This window comes from Ursus arctos, unplaced genomic scaffold (genome assembly GCF_023065955.2).
Source record: "Ursus arctos isolate Adak ecotype North America unplaced genomic scaffold, UrsArc2.0 scaffold_21, whole genome shotgun sequence".
Taxonomy (NCBI): Eukaryota; Metazoa; Chordata; class Mammalia; order Carnivora; family Ursidae; genus Ursus; species Ursus arctos.
Window position 1 is genome coordinate 3,012,810 of NW_026622886.1, and position 20,631 is coordinate 3,033,440.

Consider the following 20,631-nt stretch of genomic DNA (forward strand, 5'->3'; position numbering starts at 1 on the left):
ACACCTGAATGCTCTCAGAACTTAAGGTGGAACTTCAGGGCTGCACTGTGACCATGCTAGGCTAGGATAGTGATGTGTTAGTTCATTTAATCCTAACAACACTCCTGGAAGTCCTTTCTGTTGGGAACCAAGGTTCAGGGATGTTAAGTGACTTGCCCAAGTCCATATGAAACTTGTACTTTTTGTTAGGCTGCGAAGGGCCCAAGTTCCTTTGAACACATCAAGCTACCTTCAAAAGCTCTTCTTCTCTTCAAAAGACCTTTTAAGGTACCATGCTGGCCGGGGACCAAAGGTGAAACTCCTCAGTGCTCTGCCATCTGGCCCCAGCACGCCCTCCCAGCACCACGTTGTCAGCAAATCCCCAGCCCTTCCTGTGAGCCTCCACTGACCCAGTCAAATTAGGCCATCCACAGCCCCTCACCAGTGATGACAGAGTGCCTTACGCACTGTGTTAACAGTAGATAGCTCCCCGTGCTGCAAATGCAATGAGAGTGCGCACACACCTTATCTTTGTATCCCCAGGCCCTGCAACCACAGAGTAGGAACACTCATGGCCATCTGCTCAATGGTATTTGAGCTGCTCTTACCAGACTCGAGACAGTGGAGACCAGGTCAGCAAGCCACACACCCTGCCTGGACACTCGAGACACCCTGTGAGCGGAGATGTCTTGATCATCCTTAGGGTGGGAGGGGCCCTGTGTGGACGTCACTGTCATCCCCCTTGCCTTTCATCATGACGCCCGGCGCTTAAAGCTAATCATCCTGTCTTAAAAAGATTCCACTTCCACCCAGGAACACAACCTGGAGCTAGCAAAGCTTCTGTTTAACCTGAGTCCCCTGGGTTCCATCACATTCAGGAGACAAGGAAGCTGGAAGCTACTCTTCTCAGCAAGCCCACTCAGCCCACAGCAGTTACCACTTCCAGCATTCACTACAGTCCAGCCTGTATTTCTGGAATTTTTAGAACGGGTAAATTTATACCGGGCCCCTGGCCTTTGGGAGTTTACAAAGCAAAGGGCCGGGCCTACCTAACTCAATGACAAGGCTGACCTGCAGAGCACTAGTAAAATAAAAGGGCAGCGAATGGTGTGGAGGGGAAGAGAGCAATCCCCCCTGGGGAGACCTGGGAATTGCTGTCGTGGAAGAGCAATTTCAAAACACAGTCTACACAAAGCTTGTCATTAGTACACAGCACTGAAGGTCATCCCTCCCTCCAATTCTGATGCTTAAGCCCTTCGAGGGCAAGAGGGCCAGTGTCTGCGGTCTCTCTGTAAGGCCAAGGCCAAGCACTGGACATGGCTACAAATGCTTTTTTACAAATACTTATTGAGTGCCTGGCACCTAATGGTGGTAAGTGCAGATCACAAGTACGGGAGGCAGACGAGAGCACAGGCAAGCACAACAGACCGCCCCATCTGGGAAGGACCCGGGCCTGGCACCCTACACTGGCAGGTCGAACAGGCTCCTGGCGCCAAGACGTGTGTGCATCCACGTGCACACGTGTCAGGAGGATGCAGGGGCTGTGAGACACCAGCGACAAGCCCATGAGGGCCAAGACCGGGGGTAAGGGTGAGTCTCAGGACAATCCTCCCACTGCCCGCTCTCACCTTACAGTTAAGGAAACTGCGGCACAGTGCGTTAGAGCCAGGACCAGATCCCGGGCTGCCACTCTGGTCATACCTTCCCTAGCGCCTAGAAGTTAACAGGGTTTCTGGAATCAGACTGCCTGATTTTAACCCTGACTCTGCCACTTACGAGCTGTGTGGCCTTGGACAAATGACCGCCCCTCTGTGCCTCAGTTTCCTCACCCGTCCAACGGGAATAACTGTAGTACCTACCTCCCGGGGCGGTTTATAAATTAAGCTTACAACGTAAAACAACTGGCAGAAAACCTGGGAGATGATAAGCGGTACAGAAGCGGCTGCTGCGGCTGTAACTGTTACTACCCCACGGCAGCTCAGGGCCGGGGGTGAGCTCACCACCCGGGCTATCTCCGCCGCAGCGCGCCACGTTCCCTTCCGGCTCGAGGACGCTCCCCACCCTCGACGCGCCCTTGACGCTCGGGGTCGCTGGACCGCGAATCCCAGCCCCCGCGACGACCGGGCGGCAGCGCGCACGCGCGGGCGTCGCGCGGCCGCACGCGCCCCCGGCCAAGGGAGTGAGGGGGGCCGGCCCGGGAGAGGGGAGGTCGACGGCCACACCTCGCCAGGGAGAAGGAGGCGGCCCAACGGCGGAGAGGGAGCCGCGCCTGCACCCGACAGGGCCCCCCCTTCGGCTCCCAACCCCCAGCCCGGAGAGCGGGTCGGTTCCTCACACTCTGCAGCAGGCTCCTCCTCTGCGCCGCCATCTTGGAGGGACCCCCGCGGGTGCGACCGCCTCCCAGCAGAGCAGGCGAGAAGGGCGGCTAGAGCGGCCTGAAGCCCGCCGGGAGGATCAGGCTGCCAGGGAGCACGCGCACAGCGCCACCCCACGGCCGAAGTGGGAAGGGGCCGTAGAGGAGTGTGTGCGCAGGCGCTGTCTTCCGCCTTTTCTCTCATGGGGGGGAAAAGGGGAAGGTTTGCCTAAATGATTGCCTGTCGCGCGTTTTATTTGAGCATTTTCTCCAGGATGCTTTTCAGGTGGGGCTCCTAAGACACCGGATTTGCGTTCTTTATGGACACTTTGGGCGTGGGGTCCGGTGAATTATTCATTCACTCGATAAATATTCATTGGGTGGCCATGCCTCGCCCTATGGGGAGAAGCAGCAAGGAGGACACCCTCAGAAAGCGAATGTGTTAATTGGGGAGGACATCATTTACATACAGAAGTCATTTCGAGATGGGCTAAATGGTAGGAAGAGAAGTTTATGGATGTGGCATGGGAGTGGAGGGCAGGCCAGGCCGAGGGCACGAGAAAAGGGAGCGTGTGAATGTGGGTTCGAGAAGCCTGCACATCACAGAAGGTCTCTGTGACTGAAACAGAGGTGGAGGGGGAGTGAGAAGAAGGGCTGTGGGATGGGTTCTGACCTTGCCTGCTCCAGGCTGGAGTTGGGCTATTCATGTGTTGGACAAAGGAAAGTTGTTGACTTCTGAGCAAGCCAGGGACATGATCCCATTGGTAGAAAGATGCATTTGACTACTATGTACAAAACAGATGTTTAGGAGCATTGGAGTGAAGAACAATTAAGGGACTGTTGTGTTAGCTCAAGGCAAGAGGTGATAGTAGTTTGAGTCGGCTGCCACTGCCAAGTGGATGGATTTTATTTAGATGAAATTGTCGGGGCTTGATTCATGGACTGGTTGGGGTTGATGATGGAACGAACTTTGTCAAAGATTCTCCCAGATTTCTGGAAAGAACAGCTAGAAAATGTTTGGGGGAGGGAGAAGGGAATGAATGACCTTGAGTTCAGTTTGGACATGTTGAATTTAGGTGCTTTTAAGACATGCAAGAAAAGTCAGATCAGTCATGAGATGGAGAGATCTAGAGAAGACTGCAGCCAAGGAGCAGGAGGGGCTGGAGAGGCGGGGGAGCAGAGGCACATAGAACCCAGCAGGAGGAGGGCAATGGTAACAATGTCACATACTTTTGAGAGATCTAGTTAGAAGATTACTGAAGAAAGTCCATTAGGTTTAGCCATCCAGAGGCCCTTAGCCCAGGCAATTCAGGTAGGAAGGTAGCACAGAAACCCAGATGCAGTGAGTTGAGGAACAGTTGGGATATGGGGACATAGAGACCTTGAGAACTGGCAATTCTTCCCAGTTGGTGGGCTGTGAAGAGGAGAGAGGGAAGGAAACATGAGATTAAGTGTGTTTTCTTTTAGGTTGTGAGAAACTTGAGGCTATTTAAATGCTGAAGGAAAGGCTTACCAGAGAAGAGCTAACAATTTGGAAGACAGAAGGGGAGGCCATCTAGGTCTGGGATGGTGACTCACCGTCTTGTCCGACCAGCATAGTTCCATGTGGCCCAAGATGACTGCTTGAACTCCTGCTATTTTGTCTGAGTTCAGCCAGCAGGAAAGAAAGAGGAAGGGAGGAAGGTGGCACTTCTCTTCCTCTTTTTTTTTTTTTTAATTAAATATTTACTTGCAAGCAACCTTCCCTTTTAAGGAGACTTCCAGAAGTTCCACCTGATGTTTCTCCTTACATCTCATTGGCTATAAACTAGCCCCGTAGCCACATCCAGCTGAAGGGAGGGAAGGAAACGCAGCCTTTGGACTGAGCTACAGTGTGCCCAGCTACAGTTTCTATCACTAAAGAAGGATTGAGACGTGCATGCTAGGGTGTTGTGAACAGTCTGTGCCACAAAGGGGAGTGAGGGGTGGGGGGCAGGCGGTTTGTTGAGGAAGAGTCTGGAAGGATTCAGAATTTGGAGCCCAACCCACTCCATTCTAATTCCTAACCCATATCCTGTCCCCTCTGTGACCTTGAACAAGCCACCTGAGCCTCAGTGTCCTCTATAAAATCAGGGTGGCAATTTACCTGGCGGACTGCAAAGATTAAATGAGATGCCACGGAAAGTGGAGTTTGGGATTGAGTCAATCGCCAGTGGCCAGTGATTTAATCAACCGTGCCTATGTAACGGAACCTCCACAAGATCCTGAACAAGGGGGTTTGGAGAGCTTTTGGGGTGCTGAATGCATCCACATGCTGGGATGGTGTTTCATGCCAAACTCCATGGGCCCAGAAGCTCCTGTACTCTGCGGACCCTTCCAGATTGACCCCTATGTACCTATTCATACGGCAATTCATTTGTATCTTTTATAATAGCCTTTTTACTAAAAATTTACTAAAATCAGCAAAGTAACTCTTTCCCTGAGTCCTGGGAGCTGTTTATACAAAAAATCATGGACCCTGAGAAGGGGGTCATGAGGACCCCTGATTTATAGTCAAATCAGACAGAAGTGGGGGTGGCCTGGGGATCCACTACATACCTGAAGTAGGGAGCAGTGTCGTGGGACTCAGCCCTTAACCTGGGGGGTCTGGTGCTACTTCTGGGAGCTTACTGTTAGAATGGAGTGAATTAGGGAGCGCCTGGGTGGCTCAGTCATTAAACATCTGCCTTTGGCTCAGGGCGTGACCCCAGGGTCCTGGGATCGAGCCCCACATCCGGCTCCCTGCTCCACGGGGAGCCTGCTTCTTCCTCTCCCACTCCCCCTGCTTGTGCTCCCTCTCTCGCTGGCTGTCTCTCTCTCTGTGTCAAATAAATAAAATCTTAAAAAACAAAACAAAAAAGAATGGAGTGAATTACAGGGCACCTGGTTGGTATCCACGGAGAATGGAAGATTTGCTTGCCGTGCACACACATTTGTGGCCACAAGTCTTCTGCTGTAGATAAAAACACCCTGGTGGTAGACTCCAAGGGCTTTCCTGGCAACCCTGTGAGGTCAGCAGACCCTCCGACACCTTCACAGCCCAGCCTGGGCTACCTGCTCGAAGGCACCCAGACAAGCCCGTGGTTCCCTGCCTCCATCTTTGCAGCCCCTTTCCCACTTGACTACCTGACTCTCTTCACGGCTTCTATCAAATCAGGGTCCTTCCCAGAAATTGCTTTTGTGGGTTTTTTTTTTATTCACACACCAAGAATTACTCTCTCAGTCAACGTTGATCGTTTAAAATCATACTTATTGGGGCGCCTGGGTGGCTCGGTGGGTTAAGCATCGGCCTTCAGCTCAGGTCATGATCCCAGGGTCCTGGGATTGGGTCCCACATCGGGCTCCCTGCTCCGCAGGCAGCCTGCTTTTCCCTCTCCCTCTGTTGCGTGCGCAAATAAACAAAATTTAAAAAATTAAAAAAATAAAATCATAGTTATTGTTTGCAGAGACCTTCCTGAGGGCAGGAACTGTGGCAGTTCGGCTCTCGGTCTCCTCACAGGCTCCAGAGAAATGGCTCAGGAAATGTGTGTGGCATCAAATTGGTTGAAGAGGCAGACAGAGCTGAATAGATACACTGGTAGATGAGGCAACTGGGGGACAGCCATCTGTCAAGGTCCCCAAGTGACTTAGAGGGGAGCTGGGACTATGACTTGGGGCTTCCATTCCCCACCCCAACTCCTCTTTCCACACCTGACCACCTAAATAATGCACTATGGTGGGCCCTCCTTCCAAAATTCCTCTGGTCTCGTTTTCCAGGTGATGTAGTTTTGGAATGTTGGTGTATTAGAAGAGTCTGGAGCTGATGGCCGAGAAAGGATTATTGAAACGACTTTGGTGCAAAAAGGTGGTTTTATGAAAGCACAGGCACAGGACCCATAGGCAGAAAGAGTCGCACTGGGGTTGTAAAGAGTGGCCAATTATATACTTTCAAGTTGGGAGGGGGTTAAGGATAGTGTCAATCTGTAAGGAGTTCGGAAGCAAGGTTTCCAGGACCTTGAGGGGCTAGCTGTTGTTTAAAAAGGGTCATTTATGGGGCGCCTGGGTGGCACAGCGGTTAGGCGTCTGCCTTCGGCTCAGGGCATGATCCCGGCGTTGTGGGATCGAGCCCCACATCAGGCTCCTCTGCTATGAGCCTGCTTCTTCCTCTCCCACTCCCCCTGCTTGTGTTCCCTCTCTCGCTGGCTGTCTCTCTCTCTGTCGTATAAATAAATAAAATCTTAAAAAAAAATAAAAAATAAAAAATAAATAAAAAGGGTCATTTACTACTGTCTAGTAAAACCTTAGTCATGAGACCCTTCAGATGTCTATCAGCGGGCCCGCATGCTTGGAGGATGACTGCTAACGTCTGTCTTGGTGGGGGCGGGGGGGAGGGGGGGGGATTTTCCAAAGGGATTTTTACAGGATCCTGGAGGTTGGGCTAAGGTCAAACTAAGGTGGCCTTTTACCTTCCGGCAAGTATTCACAGGGAGGCCGCTAAGCTCCTGGAGGAAGGTTACTCTGCTTGTCCCAAGTACTTGTCAATGGGCTACAAAGGAAATTTAATTTTTTTCTGCATTCCTTTTGCCTTTGTTCTCCACATCAGTGAGACGGGGAAATCTGCCGTGGACAGGCCCCCTTCTCCTCTGGGGACAGCGTACCTGGGAACCAGGTTGTGATGTGAATCCTGTTTTCCCCAGGACAGCCCTCTGGTTCACACTGGGGTTTGCAGTCAATCCCAAACAAGCCAGAGGAACAAAGATACCACAACTACTGACCTTGATAACCACTTCGACAGCCAGAGAGAGCTCCAGGCCCCCTCACCAGAGCCCAGATGGAAGGGCTGTCTGGCAGGGACCAGGGTCCCAACACACTGTGAAGTGTACACATGGCCCAGAATATCCGATCACTCTGTGCCCCTGCACTGTAATGTTTCCAAACCCCAGACCGGGAGGAAAAGACAGCCATGCGGCATGGGAGCCGAGAGGGCTGGGCACGGAAGGTTGGAGAGGCCCCGTGTCATAGGGTCTGCAGCGAGGCTTTCTCTCTCTGCTTCTCCAGCCAGCTCCCTGCGAGCCGACAGCTTCCACCCGTCCCTTGCGCGGCTTCTCACTGGCTGCCGGGCCCCTGGTTTGCAGATCACAGCTGGCAAAGATGGTGCTAAGGGTGCTGAAGAATGTTTTGAAGGGCATCCCACCATCTGCACGCCCACCTTCCTTCTCAGCTTCTCCCTTCTGGCTGGGAACCCAGGCAGGTGAAGCCTGGCTGCCGAAGGAGAGCGCAGAGACCACCCGGCACTGGGCTCTTTGCCTTTCTGGATTTTTCCCAGCGCAAGCATTCTGCCATGTGGCCGCATGGCCTTCATATTCATCATCTTAACGGATGCGTCGCGGTCCTTTGACTGGACGTGCTCTCGTTTCCAAATGTTCGCCAATAAGCATGTTTCCAGCGGTGTGTGTGTGTGTGTGTGTGCTGTTACAAATAGCTCCGCCACAAACAATCATTTATGGGTTTAGAAACCATTTACTGAATTTCTTAGAGAAGCACAATGAAGTATATAAGGGGGAGGGGAACGATTTGCTTTATTTTAGAAAAGAGAAGAAAGAAAACGGGAGAGCTGGGACCAGTGGGGCAGAATCTGTGTAACCTGGGCTGATGGGCCTACAGGCTTTCTTGGTGCTGCTCTCTCTCTTTTCTGTGTATGGTTGAGATCGTTCATAATAAAAAATTAAAAATGCAAACATGGTCCCTGTCCTCAGCTCACAGTCCCATGGGGGAAACAGATGAGAAACCAGGATCTAGAAGAGCAGTGTTACAAGTGCCGGGATGGGGCTAGGGGACCCAGAGGAGGGCTGCTTACCTCTGATTTAGGAAATCAGGGAGGGCTTCCCGGAAGAAGGGACCGCTGATGACTGAAAGATGGGGAGAAGGTGGTCACGTGGCACTGAAGGGAAGGGTGTTCCAGGCAGAGGTCCTGTCGGAAGCAAAGAGCCAGCAAAGACAGAAAGTGGCCCAGATAAAGCTGGGTGCCATGGTCCATCTAGCCTGAGTGTAGGTGAGGTCGAGCCATAGCCGGAGCAGAAGGCAGGGGCCCGCCAAGAGCAGTGCGAGAACCTCAGTAGGAGTCGGTGGCCTCTCGGTGCTGGGAGCTGGAGGAGGGTGCAGTCACATTGGGATCTGAGGACTCCTGTGACTCCCGGATGCAGGACAGAGTGTGGGTGGTGGAAAGAGACCAGAGCACCCTCCTGTTTGCAGCTTCTTGCTTCTCCTGAATGCCTCCCCTGAGATCATTTCCAGAATGCTCACCCCACACCCACCCCCCACCACACTGTGCCCTCGATTTCTTGGCTGTTTTTGGTTTACCTCTTCCAAGAGGCCAGGACCTCCTTGAAAGCAGAGGCTAGGTCTTACTCATCTCTGCAACCCCAGCGCTTAGCGCACACAGCAGGCACTGAATAAATGCTTGTGAATGAGTGAACTTCCATGGCGCAACTCCCCGGTGCCAGGCACTACTCTCAGAGCTTTACACATATTCCTTTGTAGGCAGGGTCTTCATGCCCACGCTCCTGGGATGTGTTACTGTTAGCCCTGGGTTAGTTCAGTTCCTCCAAGAAGCCGATGGCAAGACAGGATTTGAGAGGAAAAGGAGGGGGAGCCTGAGAAGGCAGGTCTGACTCCTGGGGGAGGGTTGGGGAAGATTCTCAGACAGCAGACAGTACGGTCGGGCTGGGCAGCTGGAAAGTGGTCCAGCTAAAGTCATTGGTTAAGGGAGTGCTGTGCCCCATGGGAACCGGCCTGTATAGCTCCCCTTTACTACGGCCCTGGCCAGGGGCAGCCTGTTCCTGCAACCTTGGCAGAAACACCAGAGTGGGTCCAGAAGGCAGCGGGAGCCTTCTGTCAAGGGTGTGCACAGTTCCCATTTTACAGGTGTGAAAACCGAGGCCCGAGAAGTAGGGTCACTTGCCCATGGTCGCACAGATTGAGCTCCTTTGGTTCAGAGGCCCTCTTTGTGACCCCCTACTCTGTAACCGTGTTGTTATACATTGAATTTGTGTCCCTCAAATTCATATGTGGAGGTCCTAACCCCCAGTGCTTCAGAACATGACCTCATCTGGAAATGAGGTCCCTGCAGAGGTAATTAGCTAAGACGAGATCGCACTGGAGTAAGGCAGGCCCCTGATCCAATATGACTGGTGTCCTCATGAAAAGGAGAAATGTGGACACAGAGCCACCCAGAAGGAATGCCATGTGAACAAGACAGAGAGAGGGGTGATGTGCCTACAAGCCAAGGACTGCCAAAGATGGCCAGCGGCCGGGACACAGCCTGGGACAGGTCCTCCCTCACAACCCCCTGAAGGAACCAACCCTGCTGACACCTTAATCGTGGGCTTTCGGCCTGGGAGATGACACATTTCTACTGTTTCAGCCCCCCACTTGTGGTTCTTTGTTCCGGCAGTCCTACTGACCTAACACAGTTTGGACATCTTCAGTGGCAGCTAATCATGCAAAGACATGTGAGCTGGATTTCTGGAATGTTCTCCAGCCTCTCCCCACTTGGTCGCTGTGCTCCCGGCTGATAGACTGTCTTAGGAAAAGCTATTCTAGCTGATCTCCCGTGGCTCAACCCTCTGGAGGATATCTGGGCAGGGTACAGCTCTGGCCACAGCCATCCCCACGCCCAGGTGTGGCCACCCTCCCGCACCTGCCCCTCAGTTCCATCGGTGAAGGCCCCTGGCTTCCGAGCCATCCAAGGGAAGCGGGTTCTTCTGAGGCCAACCCAGGACCATCTGCCAGGCAGGCTGTTTCCCCACTTGGTAACTCCTCGGGGACCCTCTCTTTCCAGGCACTCCAGACCCCAGTTCTTCTAGGCCCCCACTGCCCACCCTGGGCTTCAGGAGCCCAGAGAAGGGGGAGCTTGCCGGAAGATGGTCAAGAGCTGACAAAGGCAAAAGATCTTTCCCGAGCACCCAGACGGCTGTGGAAAAAGAAAAATCAGAGTCTGGATCCCTGTTGGAGCACTGTTAGCTGTGTGTCACCCCATTCCGCCTTTCATTCAACAGAAGCTTCTCACCTCGTACCTACTACGCGTCTGATCTTTGTAGAGGGTAGTATATGCCATGTGACTGAGTGCACAAACTCGGGACACAGAGGGACCTGGTTCAAGTCCCAGCTCAGTGGCTTACTGTGTGACCTTAGATGAGTTGCTTAACCTCTCTGAGCTTCCTTTGCCTCACTGGTAATGTAATTTTACCATCACTTTTGCAGGATTTTTTAAAGAAAGATTTTATTTATTTATTTGAGAGAAAGAGAGAGAGCAGAGAGGGACAGCACACGAGTGGTGGGGAGGGGCAGAGGAAGAGGGAAAAGCAGATTCCCTGCACTGAGCAGGGAGCCCGACTGCGGGCTCGAGTCCAGGGCCCCAGGAATGTGACCCAAGCCGAGACGGCAGACACTTAACTCACCATTTCAGGATTGCTAGGAAGATAGAATTGCTGTAAGCAAAGGATTTAGCATACACCCAGCACCCAGTGAGTAAGTGAGGGCTCCGTGGCCTTATTGCTGCTATGGAAGTCTGAGAGGTGAGTAAGGTAGAGTCCTTGCCCTTAAGAAGCATTTGCACACTTAAAGAAGACAAGCGTGAATCAGTGATTACTGAACACATCATGGGTTCAGGATAGAAGGACTGACACACTGGATGAGGTGGGGAGGAGGCAGGGAGGAATGAGGATAGAGAGGCAGAAATCCAAGAAGGCTTCTTGGAGGAGGCAGCAACATTGGGCAATTTATCTAACTTCTCTAAGCATCTGATCAATTGTTTATTTTCTTTAATAAGTAACTCTTAGGTAAAAAGAGAGTGACCAAAAGCAGATCAGCGGTTCCCAGATGTGGGAAGAGGTAAAAGGGCCCAAGGGAATTTATTATTATTATTATTGGTGTTGGGAGTGTTCTATGATTTGGTGATGGTGGTGGTTACACAACTGTATATTTTTGTCAAAACTTATCGAATTGTACACTTAAAAGGGGTGAGTTTTATTGTGTGTAAATTATACTTCAAGAAAACTGATTAAGAAAATAAAAAAGATCTTTTAAATCTTTTTTTTTTAAAGATTTTGTTTATTCGTTTGAGAGAGAGAGAGAGCACAAGCAGGGGCTGAGGCAGGCAGAGGGAAAGGCAGGCTCCCCGCTGAGCAAAGAACCCGATGTGGGGTTCGATGCCAGGAGCCTGAGATCATGACCTGAGCTGAGGGCAGATGCTTAACTATCTGAGCCACCCAGGCACCCCTAAAAAAGAACTTTTAATGTGGTTTTATATCTTATAAAAATAATACATATTTAGGGGCACCTGGGTGGCTCAGTCGGTTAAGCCTCTGCCTTTGGCTCAGTTCATGATCCCGGGATCCTGGGATTGAGGCCTGCATTAAGTCCTGGGATTGGTCCTGGGATCCAGCCCCACTTTGGGAGCCCTCTGCTCAGTGGGGAGCCTGCTTTTCCCTCTGCCCCTCCCCTCACTTGTGCCCTCTTGCTCTCTCAAATAAATAAATAAAATCCTTAAAAAATAAAAATAATACATATTGTGGAAAATGAAAAAACAAGAGCAGAGAAAAAATATTAAATCACCATATCCCAAGACCACTTAGATACAACTACTATTAACAATTTGGTGGGATGCCTGGGGGGCTCAGTCGGTTAAACATCTGCCTTCAGTTCAAGCCATGATCCCAGGGTCATGGGATCAAGTCGGATCCAGTCCCACATTGGGCTCCTTGCTTCCCGTTTCTCAGGATTATACTCAAGGTTGCATCGCACATTGACACAGACCAGAATTTCTTAACCTTCTCTGTGTTAAGAATGCTTCTGACCATCTGGAGAAGCCCTCTCTCAAAATAATATTTAACAGTGCATTGAGGGGCACCGGGGTGGCTCGGTCAGTTAAGAGCCTGCCTCCGGCTCAAGTCATGATCTCAGGGTCCCGGGATCGAGTCTTGCATAGGGCAACCTGCTCTGCAGGGAGTCTACTTCTCCCTCTCCCTCTGCCCCTCCCCCCTGCTAATGCATGCTCTCTCTTAAATAAATAAATAAATAAATAAATAAATAAATAATATTTTAAAAATGCATAGAATAATATACCACTGTTTACAAAGGAAACCAATGATAGTGAAGCATATTTATCAAAATATATTTTTTAATTTGTGCTGCAGTGATCCAAAGTGTGAGACATGTGGAGCAGAGCCGCCCCAGCAGAGCCGCGAGCCCGCAGGGGGAAGCAGGGCAGCCCCCGTCCCGCCACACTGCAATCAGCTGAACCCCACAATACCATCAGATGTGTGGTCATTGCTTGAACCGACTGAGTTTTGGAATCACGCCTTCCATAGCAAGGCTATCAATACAATGGGGGAAAGTAGCCTTCCTACAGAAAGCATCACCTAAGCTCATCGTTAGACCTGGAGCAGAAATGGCAAGAAAGCATTTGAAAGAGCATCCTGCGTCGTTAGGGAATCGCAAATTGAACAACAATGAGATACTACCGCGCACGTGTTAGAAGAGCAAAAATCCCCAACACTAACGACACCAAAGACCCTTGACAAGGTTGAGCAACAGGAATTTTCCTGTGTTGCTGCTGGGAATGCAAAATTGTACAGACACTTTGGAAGTTCGGTGGCTTCTTCCAAAGCTAAACATAGTCTTCCTGTACGGTCCAGCCGTTGCTCTCCTTAATATTTACCCAAATGAGTGGACAATGTGATCCACATACGAAAACCTGCACACAGATATTTACGGAAGCTTTATGTATAATTGCCCAAACTGAAGCAACCCAGATGTCCCCCGACAGGTAAGTGGATGGACAACTGTGGTGCATGCAGACAACGGGATATGATCACAGATACCAAGAAGTGAGCTATCAAGCCGCAAAAAGACATGGAGAAATGTGAATGCATTACTGCCAGGTAAAGAAGGCAGTAGGAAAGACTACGTGCTGTATGATTCCAACTCTACGACATTCTGGAAAAGGCAAAACTGGAGACAGTAAGACAGATCGGTGGTTCCAGGGGTTCAGGAAGACAAGGGGAGGGATGAATAGGGGAAGCGCGGGGGTGGTGTAGGGCAGAGTACATTCCCCGTGTGATACCAGAATCGTGGATGCACCACACCGTGCCTTTGTCAAAACCCATACAATGTGCAGCGTAAGAGCGAACCTGATGTTAATTGATGTGGGAAACAAAGGCAAAAGAAAAATTAAATTTCCTTACTGCCTATGGCCCACTGACAAGACCTAGAAGCAGGCGGAGTAATCTTCCTCCAGGAGCTCAGCTGCCCCAATGTTGATACTTTGCTAAGGGCAAAAGGCAATCTTAGCCTGACCCCCAGGATCCCGTAAGCCTGCCTTTTTTTTTTTTTTTTAAGATTTTATTTATTTATTTGACAGAGAGAGACAGCCAGTGAGAGAGGGAACACAAGCAGGGGGAGTGGGAGAGGAAGAAGCAGGCTCATAGCAGAGGAGCCCGATGTGGGGCTCGATCCCAGGACTCCGGGATGATGCCCTGAGCTGAAGGCAGACGCTTAATGACTGAGCCACCCAGGCGCCCCTGTAAGCCTACTTTAACATATAAAAATTCCTTTGGAAGCTTCCTTTGTCTCTAAACCCCCCAAGATACATGTTGGCAATCATCTCGGAAGCATATGACCCACCGATACACATCTGAAGGGTCTCACGACCAAGGTTTTATTAGACAGTAATAAATGACCTTTCCTAACAATAGCTAGCCCCTGCAGGGTCCTGGAAACCCTGCTTCCAAATTCCTTAGAGACTTACACTATCCCTAACCCCCTTCCAACTTGAAAGCAAATAATTGGCTATTCCTCACGACCCCAGTGCAGCTCTTTCTGCTCGTGGGTCCTAGTCCTGTGCTTTGATAAAACCACCTTTTTGCACCAAAGACGTCTCAAGAATTCTTTCCGGTCCGTTGGCTCCGAACCCCAACATCTTTCCTACATCATTAACTATGGTCTTTAGTCAACAATAACGTGGCATTATTGCTTCATCAATGGTAAGCAATTCAGGCAGGATGTTAATCATGGGGGAAACTCTGGTGGCCGGGAGATAGGAAGTATATGGGAACTCTAGTTCCTGCTCCATTTTTATGTAAACCTAAACCCACTCTAACAAAATAAAGTCTAGGGGCACCTGGGTGCCTCAGTCGTTAAGCATCTGCCTTCGGCTCAGGGCGTGATCCCAGGGTTCTGGGATCGAGCCCCACATCCGGCTCCCTGCTCCACTGGGAGCCTGCTTCTTCCTCTCCCACTCCCCCTGCCTGTGTTCCCTCTCTCGCTGGCTGTCTCTCTCTCTGTCAAATAAATAAATAAAATCTTAAAAAAAATAAATAAAAAATAATAAAAAATAAAGTCTATTATGAAGTGCAAAAACGAAAAAGGGCTGTAGTGTAGATATGATATTCTCTCAGTGGTACATGGCTCACAATTCATTTCTTTAATCCAAATATATATAAACATGTATGGTCTTATTTTTCCCCCTGCAGTTTCTCTTGTCTTGAGCAATTCTGGTGTAAAAAGGAAAGTTTGGGCATGTTGGGGAGGGGCCTGGAGGGGTGTTCGCAGGGAAGAGTTGGGGGTGAGGAGGGGCTTGGGGACTTGGGACGCATGTTCCCTGTTCACCAAGGTAGGGCTGTGGCCGGGACCAGTCTTCCCTCCAGGCCAGTCAACTTCTAAAAAAAAAAAAAAAAAAAAAGTTCTGCTTCTTATTAACGCATTTAATAGCGAGACCGCATAGCTTTGAACTGGCAACGAGCCTTCAAGAGTTCCGTGGCTCATTCCGTGGCTCCGTGCCTCTGCTGGTGGGAAAGCCCCCGGTACTGCTGATTCCACCGTGGCTTGCTGCCTGCATTCAGGAGTGAAGGAAGTGCTTGATCTCATCTAGTTGTCTCTGAAAATAAAGGTGCAATGTTTTTGTCCCCCGTCCAGCCTCCCACACTCCTGTGGGACAGTCAGCTTCCTTTGCCCTGAGGCCAAATTCCTAGAAGCGGTTCCATTGGGTCAGAGTCTGCACACTGGTTAACTATTGCTGGCGGTTAGAGATCACCCAGCATTGAAAGGGCCTGTCCTCCCTCCAACCTGCAGCCAGGGGTCCTCAAATTCTTCATCTCCGGGGCCACTCTGCTCTAACGTTCTGATGGAAACGGCCTTGAGCGGCTGCATATCCCCAGGTCAGGCGGGCTCCACCGCCCGCAGTCGGACAGGCCAGACCAGACCAGACCAGTGGTTCGGGAAAGGTCCGGCCTGCCTGGCTCAGCCATCCTCCTGTTTGCAGATGGTGGGACTGCGAATGCACACACGATTTTCCCCGCAGAGAGTGGAAAACCCAGCTTTAAAAAGAAAAAAAAGTCCTTTAACTAACAGACCCAGTTTACATAACTAAACAGAACCCCTAACGTCTTAGTCTGAACCTGCTGGCTCGGGACTGCCCCAAGAGCCCCGGCAGCTCTACTTCGCAGCTGCCTGACCAAGAAGGTCCATGGAGCTGATCTTTCCAGGACAATCTAGAGCAAAGGGAAGGTCCTCTCTGCAAATAAACTCGTTCTCCTGCCCTAGAACGCAAAATCTGTTTGTATCTTTTTTTTCTTAAGTTTATTTACGTGATTTCTACACCCAACGTGGGGCTCGAACTCACGACCCCGAGATCAAGAGTCGCATGCTCCGCTGACTGAGCCAGCCAGGCACCCCTGTTTATAACCTTTATTTTTTTAAGATTTATTTACTTATTTGGGGGGGGGCAGAGGGAAAGAATCTCAAGCAAACTCCCTGCCCGGGGCAGATTCCCACTCCCGCAGGGCTTGTTCCCATGACCCTGAGAGATTGATCACGACCTGAGCCCAAATCAAGAGTTGGACATTTAACCAACTGAGCCACCCAGGCGCCCCTATAACCTTGAAAATGGCGGGTTCTAATGAGGTAGTTTTTTTGACTATTGTTGTGTTGGTGAGGTTGGTGGGGTCCGGAGCCCACGGCCAAGAAAGAACTCTTGAGACATCTTTGGTGCAAAGAAGGTGGTTTTATTAAAGCACAGGGACAAGACCTCAGGGCAGAAAGAGCTGATGCCTGCTGCTTCCTTCTGCCCCAGATTGTGAAGAGCACCTGATTATCTACCTTGGGGCTGGGAGAAGTAAAGATAAGGGAAATTCCAAGAGGACATCATATGCTAAAGAAGACGCAGGATCCTGGAGAAAGGTTACACTCTGCCTATCTCAAGTATTTGTCAGTGGGCTGCAGGTTGTAAAGACCTTTTTTTTTTTTTTTTAAGATTTTATTTATTTATTCGACAGAGATAGAGACAGCCAGCAAGAGAGGGAACACAAGCAGGGGGAGTGGGAGAGGAAGAAGCAGGCTCATAGTGGAGGAGCCTGATGTGGGGCTCGATCCCAGAACGCCGGGATCACGCCCTAAGCCCAAGGCAGATGCTTAACCGCTGTGCCACCCAGGCGCCCCATAAGGACCTTTTTTAATCTACTTTTCCTTCCACCTTTGTTTCTCACATCACTCCCATCAGCAGTTTTAAGATGCATCTCCCGCTGCACCTCGTGATAGAATAATCTCATTAAAACGAATATTGGATAATTTGGTAGATTACAAATGGTACCTGAATTTGGTTTAATTTGTGTTTCTATGATCGCTCAGAAAATTGAGCTTTTTTGGGTACGTGTATCGGTGCACTATATTTCTTATTATGGGAATTGTCTGTTTACATCATGAACCTATTTCCGTTAACATGTTGGGAAGACTTTTCCCGGTTCTCTATTTTCATTTTAACTTTATTTTTTGACCTACTAAAAATTTACATTTTGCCTAACGAAATCTCTCAATATTTTCCTTTATGGTCTTTGTTTTCTGCATTAGGCTGAGAAAGACCTACCTGACCCCGAACTGAAGTAAATATTCACCGAACTACAGTCACGTGCATTCCATTTGGGGTATAATGCAGTGGAGGGGATCCAGTCTGGTTGTTTCCATACACATGGCCAATTTCCCATGAAAGCCTTTCATTGATTAATCTCTTCTTTCCCCCCACCTGCTGCTTTGGAATGCTGCCTTTATTCGTTTTTAAACCTCATGCACCAGTTTCTTTGTTTTTGAAATCCCTACCATCCAGAGATGTGACAACGATCAAATGAAGTAACGTTTTCAAAGCCTTTAGCGTGGGAACACGGAATCCGCTCCGAACACACTGGTTCTCTGCCCTTCTCCTTCTCCAGCCTATGACTCCCTCCTTATGCCCTATGCTTCTACTGTTTGACCTTGGGATTCTGGGAACCGTTCCAGCCACACAGAAGGTGCTTACTCGGCCCTCACTGTTTGGCCCCCAAACTTCTTTTTGGCCCGTTATCACCTCAACCAAGGTGACCTTGCTCAGGAGGGCTGGGTGGGTGAGTTGCCAAGGGAAGATGGTAGTTACCCAGTGCTGAGGATGTGGTGGGGGTGGGGGAGTCAGGGGGAACTTCACAGGAGAGGTGACCTTGGCTGGGTTCAGGAGGGGAGAGGAATTGGGGGGGTAGAGAAGGGTGAAAGGGCATCCTAGGCCAAAGGAATAGCGTGATCGAAGTGAGAATGGGAGGGAGCAATGGTAGAAGTCAAGAGCGGCAGGAGGCTGGGACTAGTGGGGGGGGGTGGTCTGTGCACAGGAAAGCGCAAGGATTCATTTCGGTGGGAAAATCCCATGATTACACTTGTATTTGAGGAAGATTAGCCCAGGCCAGATGGCAGGCGGGGAGACCAGCACTAGGGGGCTGCTGAGATAACGCAGATGAGATGGGGTGGTGGCCAGGACTACGGGAGTGGCCTCAAGATGAAAGGAAATGGGCAGTTTTCAAAAACATGTAATTAGATAGAAAGAAAGACTGGCAGTGGATTGGAGGTGGAAGAAAGGGGTGTTAAGGAGGACCCCAGGTTCCCTGGTTGGGCAGCTGTGTCAGTGTGGAGGATTTACTGAGACAGGAGCACTTGAAGGGGAGCACGTTGGGGCACGGGTTGGGGAGGACAAGGGGATCAATTGAAAGGACTTGGGGTAGAGAGGACACGGAAAAATTCGAAATCGGCAAAACCCAGTGTATGCTTGTATGCATTCCAGGCATCTGTTATGGAAGGGCAGAACCAAGGAGGTGGCAGAAGGGATGGTGGGAAGTGGATGGTTTGAAAAATATTTAGGAAGTTGAGTCAACAGGATCTGGCAGATGCTTTGATTTTTTAAAAGAGGAATAAAAGCTCGGATATTACCTCCAGGGAGAGGAACCAGGGGCTGAAGGTGCCTGTCTCTGGGATGGATGGTGAGCGCAGGGAAAGGAGGAGATTTGGTGGGAAGATTAATTCATTAAGGCAACAATTCTCAATTAAGCATCTACCATATGCCAGGCACCTTGTATTTAGGATAGAGCAATGACAAAATCTCTGCTCTCGTGAGACTTAAATTCAGTGAGGAGAGCTAGACAATAAAGAAACAAACCAACATATGTCAAGTGGTAAAAAGTGTTGTGGAGGAAAATAAAGGAGGGGTGGGGTCTGCCATTTAAAAAAAATATATTTTTATTTTATTTTTACGTAAGCTCTACACCCAGCGTGGGGCTGGAATTCACAACCCCCAGATCAAGAGTCACACGGTCTTCCGACAGAGCCAGAGAGGCGCCCCTGGTCTGCAATTTTTTAAAGACATGACCAGGGATGGTCCCATTGACAAGGTGTCATGTAGGCAGAGACTTGGAGGGGGAAGAGCATTCCAGGCAGAAGAAACAGCATGTGCAAAGGCCCTGAGGCAGGAACATACTAGTCATGTTCTAGGAACAGTGAGAAGGCGGGTGTGGTAAAGCAAGGGGAGGAGTGGCAGATGATGGGATGGGAAGGGTAGCAGAGGCAGATCCTGTGGGGCTTCCTAGGCCATTGTAAAGACGCTGGCTTTTTCTAACAAAGGCAGGAAGGCTTTCTGGACAGTTTTGAACAGAAGAGGACCCTGAATGGCTTGTATTTTAGAGGCTTAGTGAATAAGAATTCCTTGGTCTGTAGATCCCAATTCCACCACTTTCTAGCTGGGTGACCTTGGACAAGTTATTTAATTTCTCTGTGCCTCAGTTTCATAATCTGTAAAATGGGTATAATAACAGTAGTCACTTTGCATGGTGATTTCGAGCATTAAATAAGGTTGATACAAAGGAAGCACTTGGACTTGTGTCTGGCACATTCTAAGCACTGTAGACTGGGAGTAGCAATTACAATCATGATCATCAAGGCTGCTGGTGTCACGAACAGATTGCAAGGGGCCCGGGTGGAAGCAGGGACACCATCTGGACAGCTCCTGCAGTGGCCCAGTGGCCCAGGAGAGTCATGAGGATGGCTTGGAGCAGAATGGTCATGGTGGAAGTGAAGAGAAATGGTCAGAATGAAGAAGAGCTGACAACATCTGCCAGTGGATCAGACATGAAATACGAGAGAAAGGGGAACCATGATAGCTCCAAGGATTTTTGCCCAGAGCACATGGAAGCTGAAGTTGCCATTTACTGGGTTGGGGAGCAACGTCAGGAGTCTGGCTTTGAGCGTGACAACAGGAGACGTCGACTGGATATCTCAGTGTAAAGGCAGGCAGTTGGCTCTACGAGCGGCCCAAGCTGGGGAGTGATCAGCATACAGTGGATATTTCAAGCTGTGGGACCAGATGGGCTTACCAAGGAAGCGAGGATGGAGAAGAGGGCCAAGGGTGAGCCTGGGAGTCTGCCATGTTGACAGCAAGGGCTCGGCGATGACACCACCCAGCTGACGTAATTTTTGAAAAGCCTGCAGAGTTTTGAAAAAGCCTGAGGAAAAGGTTTTCGGTTTTGTTGGAGATCTCTCAAATGTTTAAAGTAACATTTCTAGGCCACGTAATTGGGACAGGCTTGGGAAGGCACCAGAGATGGGAAGCACAGAGGAGGATGGATATGCATGACCAAAGTTGAAGCCTTTGCTGATCCAGAAACGTTCTGAGCGGGGGCAATTTTTGTGTAAAACTGGCTTTAAGGATATTGAATTACCAATACAACCATAGACTGGTATCAAAATAATTTAACAGGGGAGGCTGGGTGGCACAGCGGTTAAGCGTCTGCCTTCAGCTCAGGGCGTGATCCCGGCGTTCTGGGATCGAGCCCCACATCAGGCTCCTCCGCTGGGAGCCTGCTTCTTCCTCTCCCACTCCCCCTGCTTGTGTTCCCTCTCTCGCTGGCTGTCTCTGTCTCTGTCTCTGTCAAATAAATAAATAAAATCTTTAAAAAAAATAA

At 50.1% G+C, this 20,631-nt stretch overlaps 1 protein-coding gene and 1 long non-coding RNA gene across 6 annotated transcripts in view; one reads left to right on the forward strand and one right to left on the reverse strand.

The window, feature by feature from the left end:
- The window catches only part of TAB1 (TGF-beta activated kinase 1 (MAP3K7) binding protein 1), a 32,881-nt gene extending 28,915 nt beyond the window's left edge, over window positions 1-3,966 (reverse strand). For 2 of the 4 annotated variants that reach the window (XM_026479599.4, XM_057316336.1), the window contains exon 1: window positions 588-1,458. In XM_026479599.4, coding sequence (XP_026335384.1) covers window positions 588-716 — 129 coding nt within the window. In that variant the 5' untranslated portion in view covers window positions 717-1,458. Of the gene's footprint in view, window positions 1-587; window positions 1,459-2,314; window positions 2,419-3,910 lie in introns of those variants that run through there. The other 2 variants (XM_057316335.1, XM_026479600.4) reach the window with 2 other exon arrangements.
- Window positions 1,433-20,631, forward strand: LOC130544454 (uncharacterized). Of its 2 annotated transcripts, XR_008960743.1 has the most exons (3): window positions 1,436-1,569; window positions 12,526-13,157; window positions 17,234-20,631. It is a non-coding gene; the product is annotated as an uncharacterized LOC130544454 (long non-coding RNA). The 2 variants fall into 2 exon arrangements; XR_008960742.1 differs by lacking the exon at window positions 17,234-20,631 and having other exon boundaries at window positions 1,433-1,569; window positions 12,526-14,259.